This window comes from Sminthopsis crassicaudata, chromosome 2, assembly GCF_048593235.1.
Source record: "Sminthopsis crassicaudata isolate SCR6 chromosome 2, ASM4859323v1, whole genome shotgun sequence".
In the NCBI taxonomy this organism is placed as follows: domain Eukaryota; kingdom Metazoa; phylum Chordata; class Mammalia; order Dasyuromorphia; family Dasyuridae; genus Sminthopsis; species Sminthopsis crassicaudata.
Window position 1 is genome coordinate 422,287,875 of NC_133618.1, and position 19,857 is coordinate 422,307,731.

At 36.8% G+C, this 19,857-nt stretch overlaps 1 protein-coding gene across 1 annotated transcript in view; it reads left to right on the plus strand.

Moving 5' to 3' along the window:
- DOCK2 (dedicator of cytokinesis 2) overlaps positions 1-19,857 on the plus strand; it is a 491,936-nt gene that overhangs the window by 22,716 nt on the left and 449,363 nt on the right. Inside the window, 4 exon segments of the mRNA XM_074292033.1 lie at positions 10,132-10,215; positions 16,290-16,330; positions 18,148-18,203; positions 18,754-18,850. Coding sequence (XP_074148134.1) covers positions 10,132-10,215; positions 16,290-16,330; positions 18,148-18,203; positions 18,754-18,850 — 278 coding nt within the window.

The window sequence follows — 19,857 nt, forward strand, 5'->3', positions numbered from 1 at the left end:
GACCTCTATGTTCTCTCTGCATTTTTTTTCTTCTCCAGTCTATTAACTGATCATATATGGCATGGACTAGAGAGCCTTTACCCTCCTCTGGTAACTCTCTTTACATCTGCTCACTGGTAGTTATGGAAACTAAACATTCTTTTCCTACAGAAGTATCAAAACATTAAAGAAATGTGAGTTCCTGTTCATTTTAGTATCTTTAGTACTGGACCCAGGGTGATACAAAAATAGGTGCTTTAAAAGTGTTTGTTGAATTGAATCTAGTAACCTCAGCAATTCCTGTAGCTTTGGTAAACATAAAGGCAGACTAAGCCCCAGACCAAGGATTTAGCTTTAATTCATAAACAACCTGAATTCTAGTCAACTCTCTTCATTTTACCAACTTGGAAACCAAGGAACAAGAGATAATGTGGCTATTGTCAGCTTGCTAAGTGTTTGCTTCTTAATGAGAATAAACCCAAAGGTCTATTCCTGACTCAGTGTCCAGGATTCTTTCCCTTTAGGGTTCATCTGCTTCTTCATGTGTAGTAGCAGATGGCATGAACCAAAATGATTCATGTCTAAGGAGTGTGCAGGCTTTTTTAAAGAATGCAAACAACTTTGGTTTGAATTTTCTTTCCCAAAATGACTAATATAGAAATATTTTGTACATATGTATAATCTATATCAGATTGAGAGGGGGAAGGAAAATTTGAATTTGAATTTGAAACTCAAAATTTTAACAAAAAGAATGTTAAAATTTTTAAAATAAATTTTAAATGAAGAAAAACAAAATATTACTTAAGAAGTGTAAACAGTTCTTTATTTATTAAGATGTAACTTGGATATAATGAACAAGTCTGAATGTCCCAAAAAAGGGATGGAGCACAATGCATCTGTGATTCTTATAGAAAGGCAGAGAGGTCAACAACATGGTATGATTTGAATAGTTCTGGGAAAGTTTCTCTTACCTCAAAGATCTCCCTTATATTTATGCCTGCAGTTTTATAGTTGAGAGTATTTAAAAGATTAGTGCTCTAAAAGGAATGACAGATCAGATCATTATCAGGTCATTTTGGTATTAGTTTTGCCAAGACTTTTCCAAGACATAAATTATGAATCTAGTAAGAGTTTCCAAATTTTTTTTTGAGTGTGCCCCATTAATAAAAAAAAATGAGCATGCATCTCCAATATGTGTTTATTTACTTATACATGACTTAGGTACATGTGCTGTTATGCTAGTAATTATATACATGTAAAATTATATGATAGAAATTTGCAAAAGAATGAGATAAGGATGACTAGCATTGTATCCTAGCGTCATTTGGATGCTACTGATGTTTATTGAGTAGGGAAATAAAGTGGTCAAGCATGTGCTTACTTTGGCATTTATATGGTAGAGGAATTAGGAGTAAGGAGAGCTTTGAAGGTAGGAAGGTCTAAGAGTAAGGGCAAGAGATGATGAGGACCTGAGGCTCAGGTTGTGTGAGCAGAGAGTAAAGAGAAATATGGAGATAAAATGGACAATATTTGTCCATGATTGGATGTGTGGAAAAGAAACATGTTGAAGCTAACCCAGTTGTGAGAACCTGGATAATTGCTAGGATGGTGATATTCTCAACAACGTCCATGGATAGGTGTGGAAGAGGAGAGGGTTCAAGGAGAATGAATTTACATTTCTAGTTACCTATTTATCCTGGCTATTCATTTTTTCCCACTATTAATGAAAAGGGGTTAGAAGGTAAGATTTTTTTTTTTCCTATTGATTCCAGAGCTCTCAGTCTTGGAGGAGACATAGCTACTGTTATTGGTGCCTGGAAATCCTGAGGGCCACATACAGGGTTCCAAAGGGCATGGCTGGAAGTTGCCTAGCAGAGTGAGAAAGTGAAAAATTAAATCTTCTTTTTTGTTATCATAAATTTGACAAGCTTCAAGACTAAGAAAACAGGACTGCATCTGAAGTCATGAATGTGTTAAATAGATTAATGCTAACAGAACAAGGATAGGTATAGTTGTATTGGAGACAACTCTCTTGATTGGCTATTATAATGAGAATGGAATACAAACTGAAATCATATTCTGTGGTTGATTACATATCTTTTGGGGTCTCCCAGGGAATCCTAGCTCCCACTTTGGAAACCATTGGGATCAAAAGAGAAGTCTAGTGTATGCTCCTGAATCACAGGGTTGGGTGAAAGTGGTGGTAGCCAGAGGGCTAAGAAAAGAGCTAGCTAGATGTTAATACAAATTTAATTAAACCCTATAGATTTGCCTCTCTTGTGTCCTAAGACTGATAATAGTAGTAATGCTATTTGGCAGACAACATGGGCATGGCATTTGCAGTCATTGTCCCCCACCCATGGCATTGGAGGTGTAAGAAAGCCCAGTCCCAGTGTTGCCCATCCACATCCTGTGTACTGCCCCCCAAACCCTCATACAGTACTAATTCAAGGACAAGTATTATTATTTATTTTATATTTTTGAGGTAAATATATTTTTTCTTCTGTTTATGGGATTAATGGGATTTAATCTTGTCTGCCCTCTGGAAAATACTCTAAATTAAACTTGGGTGCTGACTAGATCCTTGGTATATTCAATGAGGCAGATTTCTAGTGGTCTGGTTAAGTCGTGTGTGTGTGTGTGTGTGTGTGTGTGTGTGTGTGTGTGTGTGTGTGTGTGTATGAATGCCACTTTTCTGCCCAGAGAAGTGAGATTTCTTATGTAAGAATTTGATAGATAATGCTGCATTTGTCTTAGGGATGAGGCATATACAATGGTACACAATATTTTATATTTATCCTTGGGACATTTCTTCTTTAGCTCTACTAGCTTTGTGGTAGAAATAAAGACCCTGGGGGTACCAGAGAGAATTCATTTATAGATAAGTGAAGTCTGACTGTATTCCCTTTTCTCCACCCCCACCCCATCCACATCCATCCTTTTAACAAAAGGTCATCCATTTTATAATCTGGGTCAAGTCATTTCTACTCTCAGAACATCAGTTTCTACCTCTTTAAGATAAGGAAGTTGAACTAGACATCTTCAAGTAGTTTTCCAGATCTTGGTGTCTTAGAAATGCCCCAACTACTAGAATAACTACATGATTCAATGAGACTTGGAGTGCTTTCTCCCTCTTCAATTTTGACATTTCTTATGGCACTGACTGTTTGCTTTTTTTTTTTCTCCTGTGTACATTTCTCATGTCTTCTGCCAGACTTTAAATTTGGTGGTATAAGCTTTGTCTTTCCTACAGGATTTAGTCAAGATTTTGCATTACCAGGGACAACAGATTTTCCTTTTGTTAAAATAAGGATGAGAATAGATATTACAGTCTAAATTCTGAGGAAAAGGGTTTGGGGCTAGTCTAAAGATTTATCCCCCCTAAACCCCAATAAAGGCAATAACAAGGATATCATCTATTTATGGTGCATCTTCATAGTGGTAGCTTTAATAGCAGTTATTTCATTTTATTCTCATAATAAATGTAGAAGGAAAGAAAATATTATTACCACTTGATAGATTAGATCCATCTGGATTAAATCACTTAGTAAAATGCCCTAATCCAGAAGCATTGTGGTTTTTAGAGGAAGAGCCTTTGAATCTAAAAAATTTGGATTCGGATCCTGCTCCTGACAGATACTTACAATGTGATCAGTTACAAATTACTATTTAATCTCTCAATGCTCCAGGCAACCCTAAAACTATAAATTATTGAGTTTCTGATCTATATTGATTGAAGAAATTGCCATATGAAGATGAAATCACAGGTTTGAATGAAAAATATTTATTTTTTTTCACTTTTGAACCTAGAGATTTTGCTCCAAGGAAATGAAAGGTAAAAATTAGTCTTTTTTTGTACCAACTATTCATTGCAACACTTATTAAAGTAACAAAAAACAAAACCAAAAAATCCAAACAAATTGGGAACAAATGGGATTCTCAATGACTAATGAATGACTGAACAATGTGAGGGATTCTGAGAAACATGGGAAGGTATGAATAAGATGATAAAAAATGAATTGAGCCAAACCAGTAACATTAATGTACATAATGACTATAATAGTATAAATGAAAAGAACCCCAAAATGAAGGCAAAAAGTAGGATTATATAGATGACTGATATAGATGATATAGATATAGATGATGGAGAGAAAAAAGCATTTATTAAGCATAATACTGTACACTTCTGGAATTACAAATACAAAGTAAGCAAGACAGTGCTTTCCTTCACGAAGTTTTCAATTTAAAGGAGGGACATCACATATTAAAGGATGCCAAAAAATTGGAGTTGAGGGGTACCTATGACATGCAGTCTTGAATTCTGGCAAAATGAGGGGAAAGTCTCACTTATTAGAGGTAGGGGATTCAGAAGGTGGAGGCACAGTTTCTGGTAAGGTGAAGAGGATTAAGAGTAGACTAGGGAGAGGAAGTGGTATTAAGTCTTAGGTCCTGACAAGATAAAACAAAAAAATCTTTAATTATAATGACTAATCTTAGCTTCAGGGAAGATAAGGAAATGCACTTTTCTTTTTTCCTTGAAAAAGTAGGGAGCTATGAGTACAGAATGTTATATATTCAATCGAATTTCTGGAAATTATATATGTTGATTTTACTTAGTGGGTATTGTTTGTATGTGTGTTGCAAGCAAAGTTTCATTTAATGAAGAGGCATATCTGGGAATAACTGTGTTGAAAAAATGGCGAGCATTAATAAAATATGAATTAAAATAGTCTCAACATTGTGACAATAGTCTCTGCAAAACAGACTGGACCTCAGATCTTCTAAGAAGGTTTTACTGATTCCTGACCTGAATCCAGTATTTTCTGTAGATTCTGTCATATATCTAATTAACAATAGAACTCCATTTCTTGATTTTCAACCCTTGTGTCCTTTACATTAAGATGACTTTTTACTGTCAAACCAAATGCTTTCTTACAACCAACAGATGGTAGGATCAATGAATAGGGCCTTAAATTAAAAAGGAGAAGAGTTAATGGCAAAGCTCGTTTAATGACCTCCATTTTCTACCAGAGACAAATATCTTTTGATATTTGTGTTTCTGTGAGTCATGGAACATTCTGAAGAATTAAAGAATTAAAAATGAGTTACTATTTAGAAGGAAATTGAGAACTATATATGTGTGTTGGGTATGAATAGACTGTACAGCATAACAAATGAGTTTTGAAGAACAGTAGCAATAGATGTCAAAAAAAAAAATCTATGACTCAAAAAGAAAATAAACTAGTATTATAGTCCAGGCTTGAATTAGAGTGTTTCAGTGGAATGAAACACTTGTAGACCAATCTCTACAATGAACAAAAAGAGGTTTACTGAACCATGTCATGAAAAGAATATCTGCCAAGATCCAGGAGTGATTCAGTTGCATGTTTTGCATTTGCAGTGCTGTGACTGAAAAATACAGAGTTGTTTATTGAGGCCATCAGGAAACTATATCAGTGGTCCTCTGGGCCAATTAAGACTTCAGGATGGTTTCAATGATTTTTAAGAGAAAAAAAAAAAAACTAGCCAAGATTACATGGGTAGACATTGCTTTCCTTAGTGGCAAGAGTGAGGGGCAATTAGTGGATAGCCTGCATTATCTAATGCATTCTCACAAATCTCAGAAGAAATCAAATAAGGAGGTAGGTACATTGGATGGATCTTCTGTGGTGAATTTAGGGGAAGACATGAACAAGAGTCATATAGGATGGGTAGTATGAATGCATTGTATTCTGCATCTTTAGAGGGAGTCCAGATCATCATTTCTGAGCTGGATACATTCTTCCCTTGACTCTTTGATGAGACAATTCAAGGCTATCCCATCTTCTCTTTTGTCCTTTGCTCTCTTATTCTGTCACTAATCTTGCCTTGCCAGACTTCAGCCTTGGATTACTCCCACCATCCACTTCCTTTGTTCCTATTCTTGTGCTGCTGAATGAAACTGGAGAAAGTTATGAATTCATGGGTACTAGGCTCATTACAAATTTGTTAGATAATCTCAACTGGGCCCTCATTGTGGCAAAGCAATCCTTTTATATCTTCCTGAATTGATTCATTGTCTTCCTTGGTACAGCAGCTTTCCCACATTTTTTAATCTTTCCTTAAGCCTCCTATAAGTTCCCGCTCTCCCTCTCAGCTAAGAATTTTGCTTCATATTTCACTGAATAAAATTGAGACCTTTCACTTCTAAAATATATAGAAAATTGAATGAAATTTATAAGAATACAAGCCATTTCCCAATTGATAAATGGTCAAAGGATATGACTAGATAATTTTCAGATGAAGAAAAAAAAGCCATTTCTAGTCATGAAAAAAAATGCTCTAAATCATTATTGATTAGAGAAATGCAAATGAAAACACCCTGAGATTAATTATTTCACACTTCTCAGATTGGCTAAAATGACAGGAAAAGATAATGATAAATGTTGGAGAGCATATGGGAAAACTGGGACATTAATACATTATTGGTGAATTTGAACTGATCCAACCATTCTGGAAAGCAATTTGAAACTATACCCAAAAGGCTATAAAACTGTGCATACCCTTTGATTCAGCAGTGTCTCTACAGGGACTGTATCCCAAAGAGATCATAAAAAAAGAAAAAAGGACCCACATGTACAAAAATCTTTGTACCAGCCTTTTTGTGTAGTGGCAAGAATTGGAAACTGAGTGGGTACCCACCAGTTAGAGAATGGTTAAATAAATTATGGTATATGAATGTAATGGAATATTATTGTTCCATAAGAAATGATAAGCATAAAGATTTTAGAAAAGCCTGGAGAGATTTATATGAACTAATGCTAAGTAAAGTGATTAGAGCTAAGAAAATATTGTATATAGCAACAAGATAATGTGATGACCAACTGTGATGGACTTGGCTCTTTTCAACAGTAGGGTGATTCAGGGCAATTCCAATAGTCTTGTGAGAGAGCCATCAACATTCAGAGAGAGGACAATGGGGACTGAATGTGGATTATGATAGTATTTTCACCTTTTGTTGTTGTTTACTTTATTTTCCTTTCTCATTTTTCCTCTTTTGGTCTGATTTTTCTTGTATAGCATGATAAATTTGGAAATATGTTTAGAATTGCCCATGTTTAATCCAAATTGGAATACTTGCTTTCTATGGAAGGGGGTAGGGAGGGAAAGAAGAATGGGAAAAAATTGGAATATAAAATTTTGTAAGGGTGAAAGTCGAAAACTATCTTTGTGTGTATTTTGAAAAATAAAAAGCTATTAGTATTAAAAAAAAATTGAGGCCTTTAGCTGAGAGTGCCTTCTTCTCCTATGCTCTTCATCTCATATCACTCAGATTTTTTTCCCCACTCCTTTATCCCCATATCACCATGAAGAGACAATACTTTACCAAGCTAAGGCAAACCTTTGTATACGCACAAATTGTCCCATTTCATCCTGTCTTCTCCAGCAGATTGTCCCTCTAATATCCTTATTTTCTCATTAAATAATCTTTCCCTATCTCCTGCTGCTTTTCTACTACCTCCAAAAATGTCATGTCTCCTATATACTCAAAAAACCCTTGATCTGTCTGAGCTAGCCATTATTTTCTATTTCCCCTCCTTTTCAAAGGATAAATTTTTTGAGAATACTGGGTATAATTTGTGAATCCAATTCCTTTTCTCTTCTTAACTCTACATTTTGGTTTCCAGTCTCACCTCTCAGTAGAAACTAAAATTCAAAGTTAGCAATAACCTTTTAGTTTCTAAACCTAATGACCCTTTCTCATACCTTATCCTTCATCACTTCTTTGTACCCTTTAATCCTGTCAATCTTCTTCCTTGATATTTTTTTTCTAAGCCTTCATGACACTGTTTTCTTCTTTTTTTCATACTCATCTGATCACTCCTCAATCTTCTTTGTTGCATTTTAATCCAGGTCACATCCAGTAATGTTAGGGCTTCCCTATGTTTCTGTTCTGGGTCCTCTTCTCTTCTCCCTCTATAATAATCTATTTGGTGATTTCATCAACTTTATAGATTCAATTATCATTTTTATGCAATGATTCTCAGTTCTATTTATCCAGCTATATCCTTTCTCCTGATCTCCAGTCTAACATCTCTAACACATCTTTGGATGTGTTAGAGTAGACAAGGAATATTTTTGTTTCATTTTACCTTTCTTTGTATCCCAAATGTTTATTGCAGTAGGGGCTTAATAAATACTAGTTAACTGACTCAACTTGATTTTTGAGATCTCAGATCCATTTGAGTATTTTAATCCTTTCTATTAGATTGTAGAATTCCTCAGAGATACTGAGCCCTGGAGGAGGTTTATAGAAAAATTCTATATGTTCTCATGCCTGTAGGCAAGCTTCCTAATTCTTCCACTCCAGGCCCCTCCCCCAAAACCATAGCAATGGTGTTCTGTTTTATTCTTTTTTTTTTTAAATTAATTTTATAATTATAATTTTTTTTTGACAGTACATATGCATGGGTAATTTTTTGCAACATTATTGGACATTTTGAACTGGATATTCCCAAGATATTTTAAATTTACTATGCCCAAATATAAACTCATTGTCTTTTCCCCTACCACCTTCCTAACTTATCTATGACTGTTAAAGTCCTCCTAGTCATCCAGGCTTTCAATTTAGGAGTCATTCTTTACTCAGCTTTCTCCTCTCCCCTTCCCCATATTTAATCAACTGTCAAATCCTTCTGTTTATATCTTTCTTAATACCCCAGTAAAACAGTCCATAATTACCTCATGTTTGGATTCTAGCAAAATTCTAGCTGGTTGTTCTCCTTGTTCAGTTCTCTTACTACTCAGGTCTATCCCCCAGGCATCTGTCAAATTGCTCTTCCAAAGTTCAGGTATTCTCCCATCCCCTTCTCCCATAAAATTCAGTGGTTCTCTATAATTTCCATATTGAATACAAAATCTTTTGACATTCAAAACCCTTCATAATCTGGCCCTCCCCAATCTTTCCACTCTCCTTATACCTTATTCCTCTTTACTTCCTCTGCTATCCACTAGTATTAGCTTCCTTGTTGTTCTAATAGAACACTGTTTTTGTTGGGGGATTTCCATGCTCAGCATACTCTTGCTTTTCATTTCTGACTCCTGACTTTCCCTGGTTTCCTTTAAGTCTTAACTAAAATTCTACTTTTTGCAAAACACCTTTCCCAATCCCTCTTAATGCTAAGGCCTTCCCTCTGAGACTACCCCTCAATTTATCCCTTATATATTTTGTTTGAACATAGGCAGCTACCTGGTGCAGTGGTTAGAATGCTGTACCTGCTATACCTGTACTCAGAAAGACCTGACATCAAATATTGCCTTGCACTGTGTGAGCTATGTATAACAGTCCCTGACACCTAGTAGGTGCTTAATAAATGTTTCTTCTCAACCTTCTCTACATAATTGTTTGCATGTAGTTTCCATCACATCCACTATGAGTTCTTGAGACAAGGAATATTTTTGTTTCATTTTACCTTCCTTTGTATCCCAAGTGTTTATTACAGTAGAGGCTTAATAAATGCTAGTTAACTGACTCAACTTGATTTTTGAGATTTCAGATCCATTTGGCTGGGGCAGTTGGGCCCACCCAGGGTCACCCAGCTAGAATTTGAACTCAGGTCCTTCTGACTTCAGGGCTGGTGCTCTATGCACTGCACCACCTAGCTGCCCCTATTTGTTGCTCTTTTAACTCCAAGATCCGTCTTCAATTTGCAGCAAAAACCCCCCACAACATTTATTAAACATTTACTATTTGCCAGGCACATTTATAAATACTAAGTATATATATATATTCAAGCTTTAAAATAAAGAGAGAGGGCTTACTTTTGAAAGGGGAAGAAGGGGAATAATTACAATAAGAGAAAGAGTAGAAGGAGAGCAAGAGATATATTCCATTCAGGAGTGGAGGGCTATTCTAGGGTGAGGAGGTTCCAGATAGACTGCATTTGAGGCATGTTGTTGAAGGCTAGGAATTCTAAACACCATGAGTTTTGTCTCTTTTAGCCTCATTTTCCTCGTCTGTAAAATGAATTGGAATTGGGTATTGGAACCCTTTTGGTTCTAAATCTGTGATCTCATGGTCCTATCTATGATTCAATGACTATTGCTGGAGCATGGCCTGTTCTCTATGAGTTCTAATCTATATCTATCCTTGTCTTCCTTTTTATTTTGTAGCCATATATAACTTTCGAGGCAATGGAGCTCCCCAGCTCTCCCTACAGATTGGCGATGTGGTGCGGATCCAGGAAACCTGTGGAGGTAAGGGGTTGGTATTCTTTGAAACTGGCCTTGCTTCTAATCATAAGGCATGTGAGAGCTATTTTCTGTTGTTATCCTATAGCATCTATTGTAATATTTTTAGCATTAGAGAGATTTAATGTTATTTGACAGTGACAGGACCCAAAAACTGAGGCATTGTGCCCACTCCTTTCCTATCAAGACTTCCATCAACTCTGGATTCAGAACTGGAGTTAAGTCCCTGAAGAAGCTTTCACTTTTTTCTTTTGGTACCCAAGAGCAAAATTGCTTAATGCTTAGGTGTAGCAGGGTTGGAGGATGGGTTAAACCTCTCTTCTCCCCATTCCTCACTAAAAACAATAAAAAAAAAAGAATTCTGAAGCAATTCACAGTGATCCAAGGGAAGAGATTTTAATGGTGGTTGTATTGTTGAGTTCTTGTAATCATGTCCTATTCTTTGTGACCCTTTTTCTCAGCTAAGATACCTCAGCAGTTTGCCATTTCCTTCTCAACTCATTTTACAGATAAGGAAACTGAGGCAAATGGAGTGACTTGCCTAGTTTCACATTGTTAGGAAGTGCCTGAGGTTGGATTTGAACATCTGTCTTCCTAGTGCTCTATCCAGCAAGCCACCCACCTGTCCATCACTGAATTTTACCTTTTCTTATTTAGTGACCAATAGAACAGCTGTTTTATCATTGCAAACTGCCAAGCCCCTTAGACTTAAAGGCAGTTCCCCTGCCTTCCTATTTACCTGTCAATTGTATATGCTAGGCTACGGAATACACCAAGACATAAGAAAAAGCCTTGAAAATGGGCCAGGTCTGGAATTGTCCTGGGTAGCCAAACAATTTCTGAAACCAAGGTCTTAAACCAAAAAAAAAAAAAAAAAAGGCTGTGAATTAAAAGCTCCAGGAATAACTTAATCTGGGGCAGAGTTTGTTTCCCTGACAGTTGTTCATACTCTTGGTGGATATGGGCAGCCCTGAGCCCTAAGATATGAGTAGAAGATAAGTCTGATTGGTGGAATTCTGAATATAAGCATACTATTACCAAATTGAGGTATCTATAAGATAAATGGAAGACAGGGGTGTTTTTTACAATTTCTAGTTGATAGGGGATTGGGCAAACAGCTTGCATTTATACTGGGCTTCTGAGATTTCTGTAGTATGTGTCCACTCTACATAATAATGAGCCAGCTGGGTGGTCACATTTTAAGTTGTTTTGGGTTGCCCATTTGTTATGGACATATTTAAACAACAATCTGTCATCCTAGTAATGAGGTTATGGTAAAGAGGCTCCTGACAGATGCATTTTATTTACTAAAATGATGAATGCTAGCATTTGGATCTGCTTGAATAATTTCAAAGGCTTTTCAAGTCAGAGTGTTCATTAATATTGGCTGTATACAAAACCAGTGCTCTCAGGATTACACCCATTTTATTAGATACAGACAATTATTTTAGCCATCTCTGGAGATAGCGAGGAAGTTAACTACCCCACATCAGTCCACTATCAAAGCAATTTCTCCTATAAGACATTCAATCTCTTGTCTCTATGTGTTTTCACTGGCTGTCTTTCATTCCTGGATCCTGAAATGTTTTTCCTCCTCACCCCTTATGCCTCCCAATTTCCTTTAAGACTCAGCTCAAATCCCATCTTCTGCAGGAGGTTATTCCTGGTTCTTTCTTTCTTTGCTTCCCTTTACTGCTAGTACTTGTGCTCTGAGATTACCTCTAATTTATATCATAAAAATCCTGCATGTACATAGTTGTTTGCATTTTTTTTCCTGTTAGACTTAAGTTCAGTGAGGGTAGATATTTTGACTTTTTCTTTGTATTCCCAATTTTTTCTATAATGCCTTACAAAATGTAGGTGCTTATTAATATTTGTTGCTATTGCTACTGGTGGTGATGGTAGTATGGAACCTAGAGCTTCTGGCCTTTAGTCAAGATCAGATACCTTCCTAATCCTTCAGTCATCAATCAGCTAGCATTTATTAAGTGCCTAATGTGTTCAAGGTACTGTACTTGGCTCTGGGGGGGTATTAATATGAAAAATTAAGCAAACTCTATTCTCATCCAACAGGGAAGATAACAAAAACATGTATAAGAAGGGTGAGAATGAATCTAAATAAAAATAAAATAGTTTGGTAGTTTGGAAAGGTGGTAGTGGTGGTAGTGCTGGTGGTGCTGATAGTGGTGATGGTGGTGATTGTGTGTAACTGTGTGTTTGTGGCATCAGGAAAGGCTTCATGTACAAGATGGTGCTTAAGCTTCACCTTTCAAGAAGAGAGAGTCTATGAGGCAGAGCTGAGGAAGGAGTGGGTTTCTTATTTTATATTAAAGCCTTATATTTTCAAAACATATGCATGAATAATTTTTCAACATTGACCCTTGCAAAACCTTGTGTCCCAAATTTTCCCTTCTTCCCCTTATCCTCTCCCCTAGATGGCAAGTAATCCAATATATGTTAAACATGTTAAAATATATGTTAAATCCATTATATGTATACATATTTATACAACTATTTTGCTGTGCAAGAAAATCAGATCAAAAGGGAAAAAAATATAAGAAACAAAAACAAAAAGAGTGAAAATGCTATGTTATGATCCATACTCAGTTCCCACAGTCCTTTTTCTTGGTATAGATGGCTCTCTTCATCACAAGATCATTAGAACTGGCCTCCATCATCTCACTGCTGAAAAGAGCCACATCCATCAGAATTGATCATCATATAATCTTGCTGTTGCCATCTATTATGATATCCTGGTTCTGTTCATTTTACTCAGCATCAGTAAGGAGTGAATTTCTGCATGAAGGACAGCCTATGCAAGCAATAAAAATCCAGAAGAGTTGAATGAGGAGAGGAGTGACATAGCCTGTATTTGAGGATATAGGATGGACTTGAGTGCTAAGATTTGAGGAGAGAGAATAATCAGGAAGCAACTGTTTCAATAATCAAGGCAAGAGGTGATAGGGACCTGAATTATGGTAGTAAAGTAGAGGAAAGGGGACAAATGTGTGAGAAATTTTGTGGAGGTGGAATGATCATGACTTGATAAGTAATTGACTCAGTGGGGTAAGGGACCGTCAGGGTGATGCAGGATATCAAGGATGATACAAAGAAACCTTAGAGAATGGAAGAAGGATGTTCTGAAGATAACTCAAAATCAACATGTTCAAATCTCTATGAAACCCACTCCTCTTGTAGACTTTCCAATTTGCATCAACAGTATCTTCTTCTAGCCTCTAAGGAACTTGGAAGCCTCTACATGAGGTCTTTCAGAATGCTCCAACTCCTGGTCCTTTTGAGTTCTTTACTTTTAACATAATTTGAATATACTCATCCTCTTTAGTAGAATGCAATCTCCTTTAGGGCAGAGACTGTTCCCACTTTGTTTTTGTAGCCTTAGCACTTTGCTCAGTTCCTTGCCCCAAATAAGCATTTACTTAAGTGAGGCTTCTTGAATCATCTGCCATTAATGGAGGCTGTTGTAGTAAACTAAGCTTAAGGTAATATATATCTTTACCAAAGTCATTTCCTAATATGATGCTTTTTTAATGCCCTTTCCTTGTTACAGAACCTTGTTACAGAATAAAATCCAAATTCCTTAGACTGACATTTAGTTTTCTCTTACAATCTGGTCCCAGACTGCTTTCCAGCCTCTTCTCATTCAGAAGAATGATATCTGCCAAAGAATTCTCCTCCCTATCTTCAGGATATTCCATGCTCATTCTGAAGTTTTTGTTTGTGGTGTTTCTTCAAGTGGAATAATTTTTCCTTCTATCTAAATTTTATTCATACTTTCAGAGCTCTGCCTGAAAAAGCCATATCTTTCCCACTAAGCCTTTCCTAATTCCCTTCATCCTAGTAATCTCTTTTCTTTAGCATATATTTTTGAAATGATTTTATATTTTTTCTAATTTTGTTCATGTTTATATGTAAGGGCCCTTTAAATGGGCGGACACAGTGCATCGGGAGATTGAGGCCCAGAAGTATTAGGACTGCCCTTGGGCGGGATCCTGGCCATATTGAGATAGTTTCGTAATGGGTGACTCTCTCGCTGATTGGCTGTGTGTGTGACCTCACAGGCCCTATGTAAGCCCACTGCAGGCAGCAACCGCCCTCTTTAACCTCCTGCTGTTCACCCTCGCTCCCCAGCCTGGGTGGCCAAGCCAAGATGGGTAGCCAAAAGAGGTAAGGGTTTTGGTAGTGAACACATGGGTCTTCTGACCAGGTGTTCACTCGGGAACCAACAAGGCAGGGCATCAGTTAGGGCATTATGTGAGTAGGTATAATAAAGGCTTTTAAGATTACACGTGGTTGTTCTTGAGTGCGCTACCGGTTATTAAGCTATAGATTCAAGAGATTGTGGCCAGAGACCTTAGAAGGCCTCAGAGGAGGCGAGCCAGGTAGAGTTCACACTGCAAAGGACAGTGGTCAAAGGTACTCTGGTGGGTCTAGGACAGACTAGTAATTGTAACTGCCAGGAGAGCACGTTACATTTATATAGCTTGTTTTTCCAACTAGACTGTAAATTTCTTGATAGTAAGGAGCACATTTTTTTTTAATATTCCTAACATCATTGTACTCCAATATGTTAATAAATAAAAGATATATAACTTTATAGATGTGTTACTATCTCTTTCTGAGGACATAACTGGTAATCACTATAACTTATCAAATGCTCCTTGAGAGTTACTACAGCTAAAAAAATTCATTGTACTAGGATTAGGTAGATGATAAGCTTCTCTGGTTGGGTACTTGGATGAGAACCCAACACAGAATCTGTGACTTTTCTAACTGCTAGGAGCTACCAGAAGCTGTGGCAACTGATGATGAGGTAATATGTTTGGAAAAACACGTGACAGTATACATAGGATTTTCTGGTTTCTCCCTTCTCCTTCTTTATGTCTATCAAACAAGATGAATTACATAATTACAGAAGGGAGTAACTGGGAGGCAAGGCTATCAGGTTGGACTTAAGAAGTCCTAGTAAAAAGCTTGTATATGAGCAGGAATGGGGAGAAGCAAGTGGCTGTGAAAGGGAATGCAGTAGATAGAACACTGGCCCTGAAATCAGGAGGATCTAAATTCAAATCTAGCCTCAGACACTTAATTGTTTTGTGATTGTGAGACTGCAACTTAATCTTGAATACCTCTGAACAAAAGGCAAAAAAAAAAAAAAAAAAAAAAAAAAAAAAAAAAAAAGGATAGTAGGGAAGTGATAGCAACAATCACTACTCTCTAATTTGTTATCACCACTCTCTAATTTATCCATTATTTAAGTTTTGGCATTTGTCCATGAGATTTAATATCAGTTACTCTAGAATAGACAACCATATTTCAGAACATTTTCTGTAATGTCTATACCTTCTTTTTTTTTTTTTTTTTTTTTTTTTTTAATTTTTGTATTCATTTTTCCAAATTACCCCCCCTCCCTCTATTCCCTCCCCCCGACGACAGGCAATACCATACATTTTACATGTGTTACAATATAGTCTAGGTACAATACATGTGTGTGAATATCATTTTCTTGTTGCACAATAAACATTAGAATCCGAAGGTACATGCAACCTGGGCAGACAGATATTAGTGCTAACAATTTACATTCACTTTCCAGTGTTTCTTCTCTGGGTGTAGCTACCTCTGTCCATCATTGATCAACTGGAAGTGAGTTGGATCTTCTTTATGTTGAAGATTTCCACTTCCATCAGAATACATCCTCATACAGTATTGTTGTTGAAGTGTACAGTGATCTTCTGGTTCTGCTCATTTCACTCAGCATCAGTTGGTTTAAGTCTCTCCAGGCCTCTCTGTATTCCTCCTGCTGGTCATTTCTTACAGAGCAATAATATTCCATAACCTTCATATACCACAATTTATCCAACCATTCTCCAACTGATGGACATCCATTCATCTTCCAGTTTCTAGCTACAACAAAAAGGGCTGCCACAAACATTTTATGTCTATACCTTCTTAATAACTTTAAGTTCAAAGGTGTTTTAAAGAGCTTTTTGGTCTATTTCTAAAACACTTGTCAGAATATTATGGAAATTTTTTTTCATTCTTTTTCTTTTTTTTTCTTTTAGATTGGTACAAGGGATACCTGATGAAATACAAAATGTTAGAGGTAATGTGCATTGTTTCATGTTTGTATTGATTAGATTAGAATGTTAGAGTTTAGCAGTTTTTGGGGTCCATTAATTAAAAAAAAATTTTTTTTTATAAATGTATTTCAGTGTAATTTGTCTCTCTTGAAATTCTACATATTTTATTGTAGGTTTAAAAACATTATTCTGAGAAGGGCTCTATAGACTTTATAAGACTGCCAAAGCAAATACACATTCACCTATTCACAAAGTCCAAGAATCCCTGACTAGTCCCATTCCTTTATTTAATAAAATAAATAGAAGCCCCAATAAATAGAACTGATTTGTTCAAGGTTATGCTATATGCAGTCAGTGGCAGAGCTGGGACAATAATCCATGTCTCTTTAAAAAAAGGCCAGTTCTTTCTCCATACTGCTTTCAGGACTACTTTAAATATTTTCACTTGTTAGGATCATTATTTAACTTGGCATGGCATCTAGTGTGTCTCCTGTAAGCTAAACCAAGTTGATGGAGGAAGAAAAAAAATGTTTTCATCTTCCTTCCTGATAGGCCTTTTGGGGAAGTATCCCTATCTTATTCTGAGCTCTAAAAACATAACTCGAATAAATCTTTGTTGAGATGTTTCTATCCCAAATTAATCTGACATCCAGAGAGGGATTTTTTAGTATGAAAACCAGTTTAAACTTTGAAATATCCACATATGAGGGATCAGACTTAATCTTCAAAAACATGATTTGGTGATTGACATCATTCCATATCTTTCCTCTCTTTCTTCATCTCTTGTCCCAAAAAGCCTTTGTGTGAAAGAAGCAATTTAGAAGCCAATGATCTCAGTAGAATAGTTGGAGAGTCAATATAGTGTGATATAGTGGAATGAATTCTCTACATGGAGTTAGAAAATTGATGTATGAATTCTAGTTTTCCCACTCACTATCAGACTAATTTTGGCTATTTCACTTTTCTGGTGTTCAGTTGTGTAGAATGAAGGCGTCAAACTAGTTGACCTCAATGTTTCCTTCGAACTTGTCTTTTTGAATTGCCATACTTTCCATAAACACTAGACCCACTTGGCATAAAATTATAGTTTGGACTCCCTGTGGATCCTTGCACCAATGCAGTGTCTGCACCAGGCTGCACTAGGTTTCTGCAGCTGAAGTGGACCATCTACTCTAATTCTCAAGGGGAAAGAATATTGCTTTTGCTATTTCCTTGTTCCTCCCCTTCTGGTCTTTTCCCCACTTCTCCGTCTCTCCCTTCCTCCTTCTTTCTCTCTCTCTCTCTCTCTTTCTCTCTCTCCTTCCCTCTTCCTCCCTCTCTCTTTCCCCCCCTCCTCCCCCTCTTTCCTCCCTTCCTCTTCCTCCTCCTCCCTCCCTCTTCCTCCCTTTCCCTCCCTCTCTCTTCCTCTTCTTCCTCCTCCCTCCTTCTCCCTCCTTCTCTCTTCCTCTCCCTCCCTCTCCCTCCTCTCCTTCCCTCTCCTTGCTTCTCCCTCCATCTCCCTCCCTCTCCCTCCCTCTTCCTCCCTTTCCCTCTCCCTCCCTTTCTCTCTCCTTTCCTTCCCCTCGCCTCCCCAATTGCTTTATGAAGGGCATCCTCTGGTGCCTTCAGTGATGCAGAGATCTTTGGGACAAGGAATACATATTGATTCTAAATTGAAATGCGGACTATCACCTGGCAGAAATACCTTCTTCCTTTCTCTGACATTGTCTGATTGTTAATTTCATTTAAAGGAAAACCAAATCAGGACTTGAACCTTATGTCCTGAGAACATGAAGATTTAAGGTAAACCATTTAGATAGTGACATATATTCTAAAAAATAATTCTTTTTGTTTCCAACAGGGGATATTTCCAAGATCCTTTATTCACATCAAAGAAGTTACAATTGAGAAAAGAAGGTATCTCTATTTTGTTGGTGGGCAGTGAAGTGGCTTATCTTTGGCCTTAGCAGACTTGAATATCACTCATTGTCAAATCATTTTGAAAGGAAATGTATTTTAACTCCATAATATTCCAGGTTGTTCTTTTTTCTTTTCTTTTTTGTCAATTACTGTGATTTTTTATCTTTTCCTAGTCTGAAGGTATAATACTAACTTATTCCTGTTCAGATCTTTGATTCCTGTGGGAGTACTGGGCTCGGGAATGTTCCAGGATCAAGCATTTTTTAGACAAATCCTGTCAAAGTGTATTCATTTGAAGATTAATCTTCAGTAAGGAGCATGAAAAGTCCACCCTAGTGAGGGCAGTGATTTAGAAAGGGAAGCTCCTCGAATTTGCATAATGTAATTAGCATGGCTATTGCAAATGGCTCAGACTCAAGAAGCTCTGAGCTGCTGTGAGTTCTCTAACGATTTGCTTGTTTTTTAATCCTGTTAACATCCTAAACCTGAAATTCTTGGTGTGTTTTCTTTCCCTCCCTCTCCCTCTCCCCATACCCCTCACCCCTAGAAATACCGAGAACATTATTCCTGCTGAGCTTCCCCTGGCACAAGAAGTAACAACAACGCTTTGGGAGTGGGGCAGCATCTGGAAGCAGCTGTATGTGGTGAGACTTGCTCCCCTATGGCAGACACATACTTACTGATGGTGTTCAGGCTTATCTAAGGAAATTGAATCTAGACTTGGAATTAAGCTTTGGTGATTTCAGGAATCTTTTTTTTTTTTTTTTTTTTTTTTAAGGCTTAAATGAGGAAATAATTTGGCCAAAGGGCAGAGACTAATGCTCAGTCTCTGTGGGATTGGAATAAAAATTTCTAGCTTCAATGTACTTTTTCATTATAGGTAGCCTCTAGAGAAAACATTTCTTCCTTTTTTTTTTTTTTTTTTTTTTTTTTAATAAATAAAGCAACTATAAAATTTAGCAACTGCTTACATTGTCTGTAGGCCCAAAGAAATTAAGCTGCAAATCTAAAAGAAACCAAATGCATTTAGCCTCTTGTTGCAGCAGGTTGGGGAGCTAGGAAGTAGTAGGAAGGTATGCTTCCTTGGGGATAAAATGTAATCAGCCCCAATGTGATCACAAAAAATTGGGTGAAATAGAATGTTGAGTGTGTGTGTGTGTGTGTGTGTGTGTGTGTGTGTGTGTGTGTGTGTGCATGCTTTGCCTGCACTATCTGGACTCCCAGGCTGATTCTGTGCCTTTGCTAATGGCATTGGAAACCTATGCACGTGTGAGCTATTATGGAGAAGACAACAGTATGGTAGTGGTATTTGGGAAGCTTAATATCATAGCCATGTTTGGTATGGATCGTATCTAGATCAGGGTTCCTTTTGGTCAGTCTGCTGAAGCCTATAAACATCTTTGGTGATGTCAAAATATTTTTAATACATGAAATAAATACCTAGGAATATAAAAGAAAATATATTAAAATTGAGTTATTGAAATATATTAAAACAACAAGTATTCATAGAACTTAGGTTAAAGAATCCCTAATCTAGAGAGACATCAAATACCTTTGAAAACCAGGATTTTCATGACCCATGATTCAGTAATAAGTTGAAAATTTAAACCTGTTGCAGGTAGCTGGGAGTTTTGGAAAGACTTTATATTAG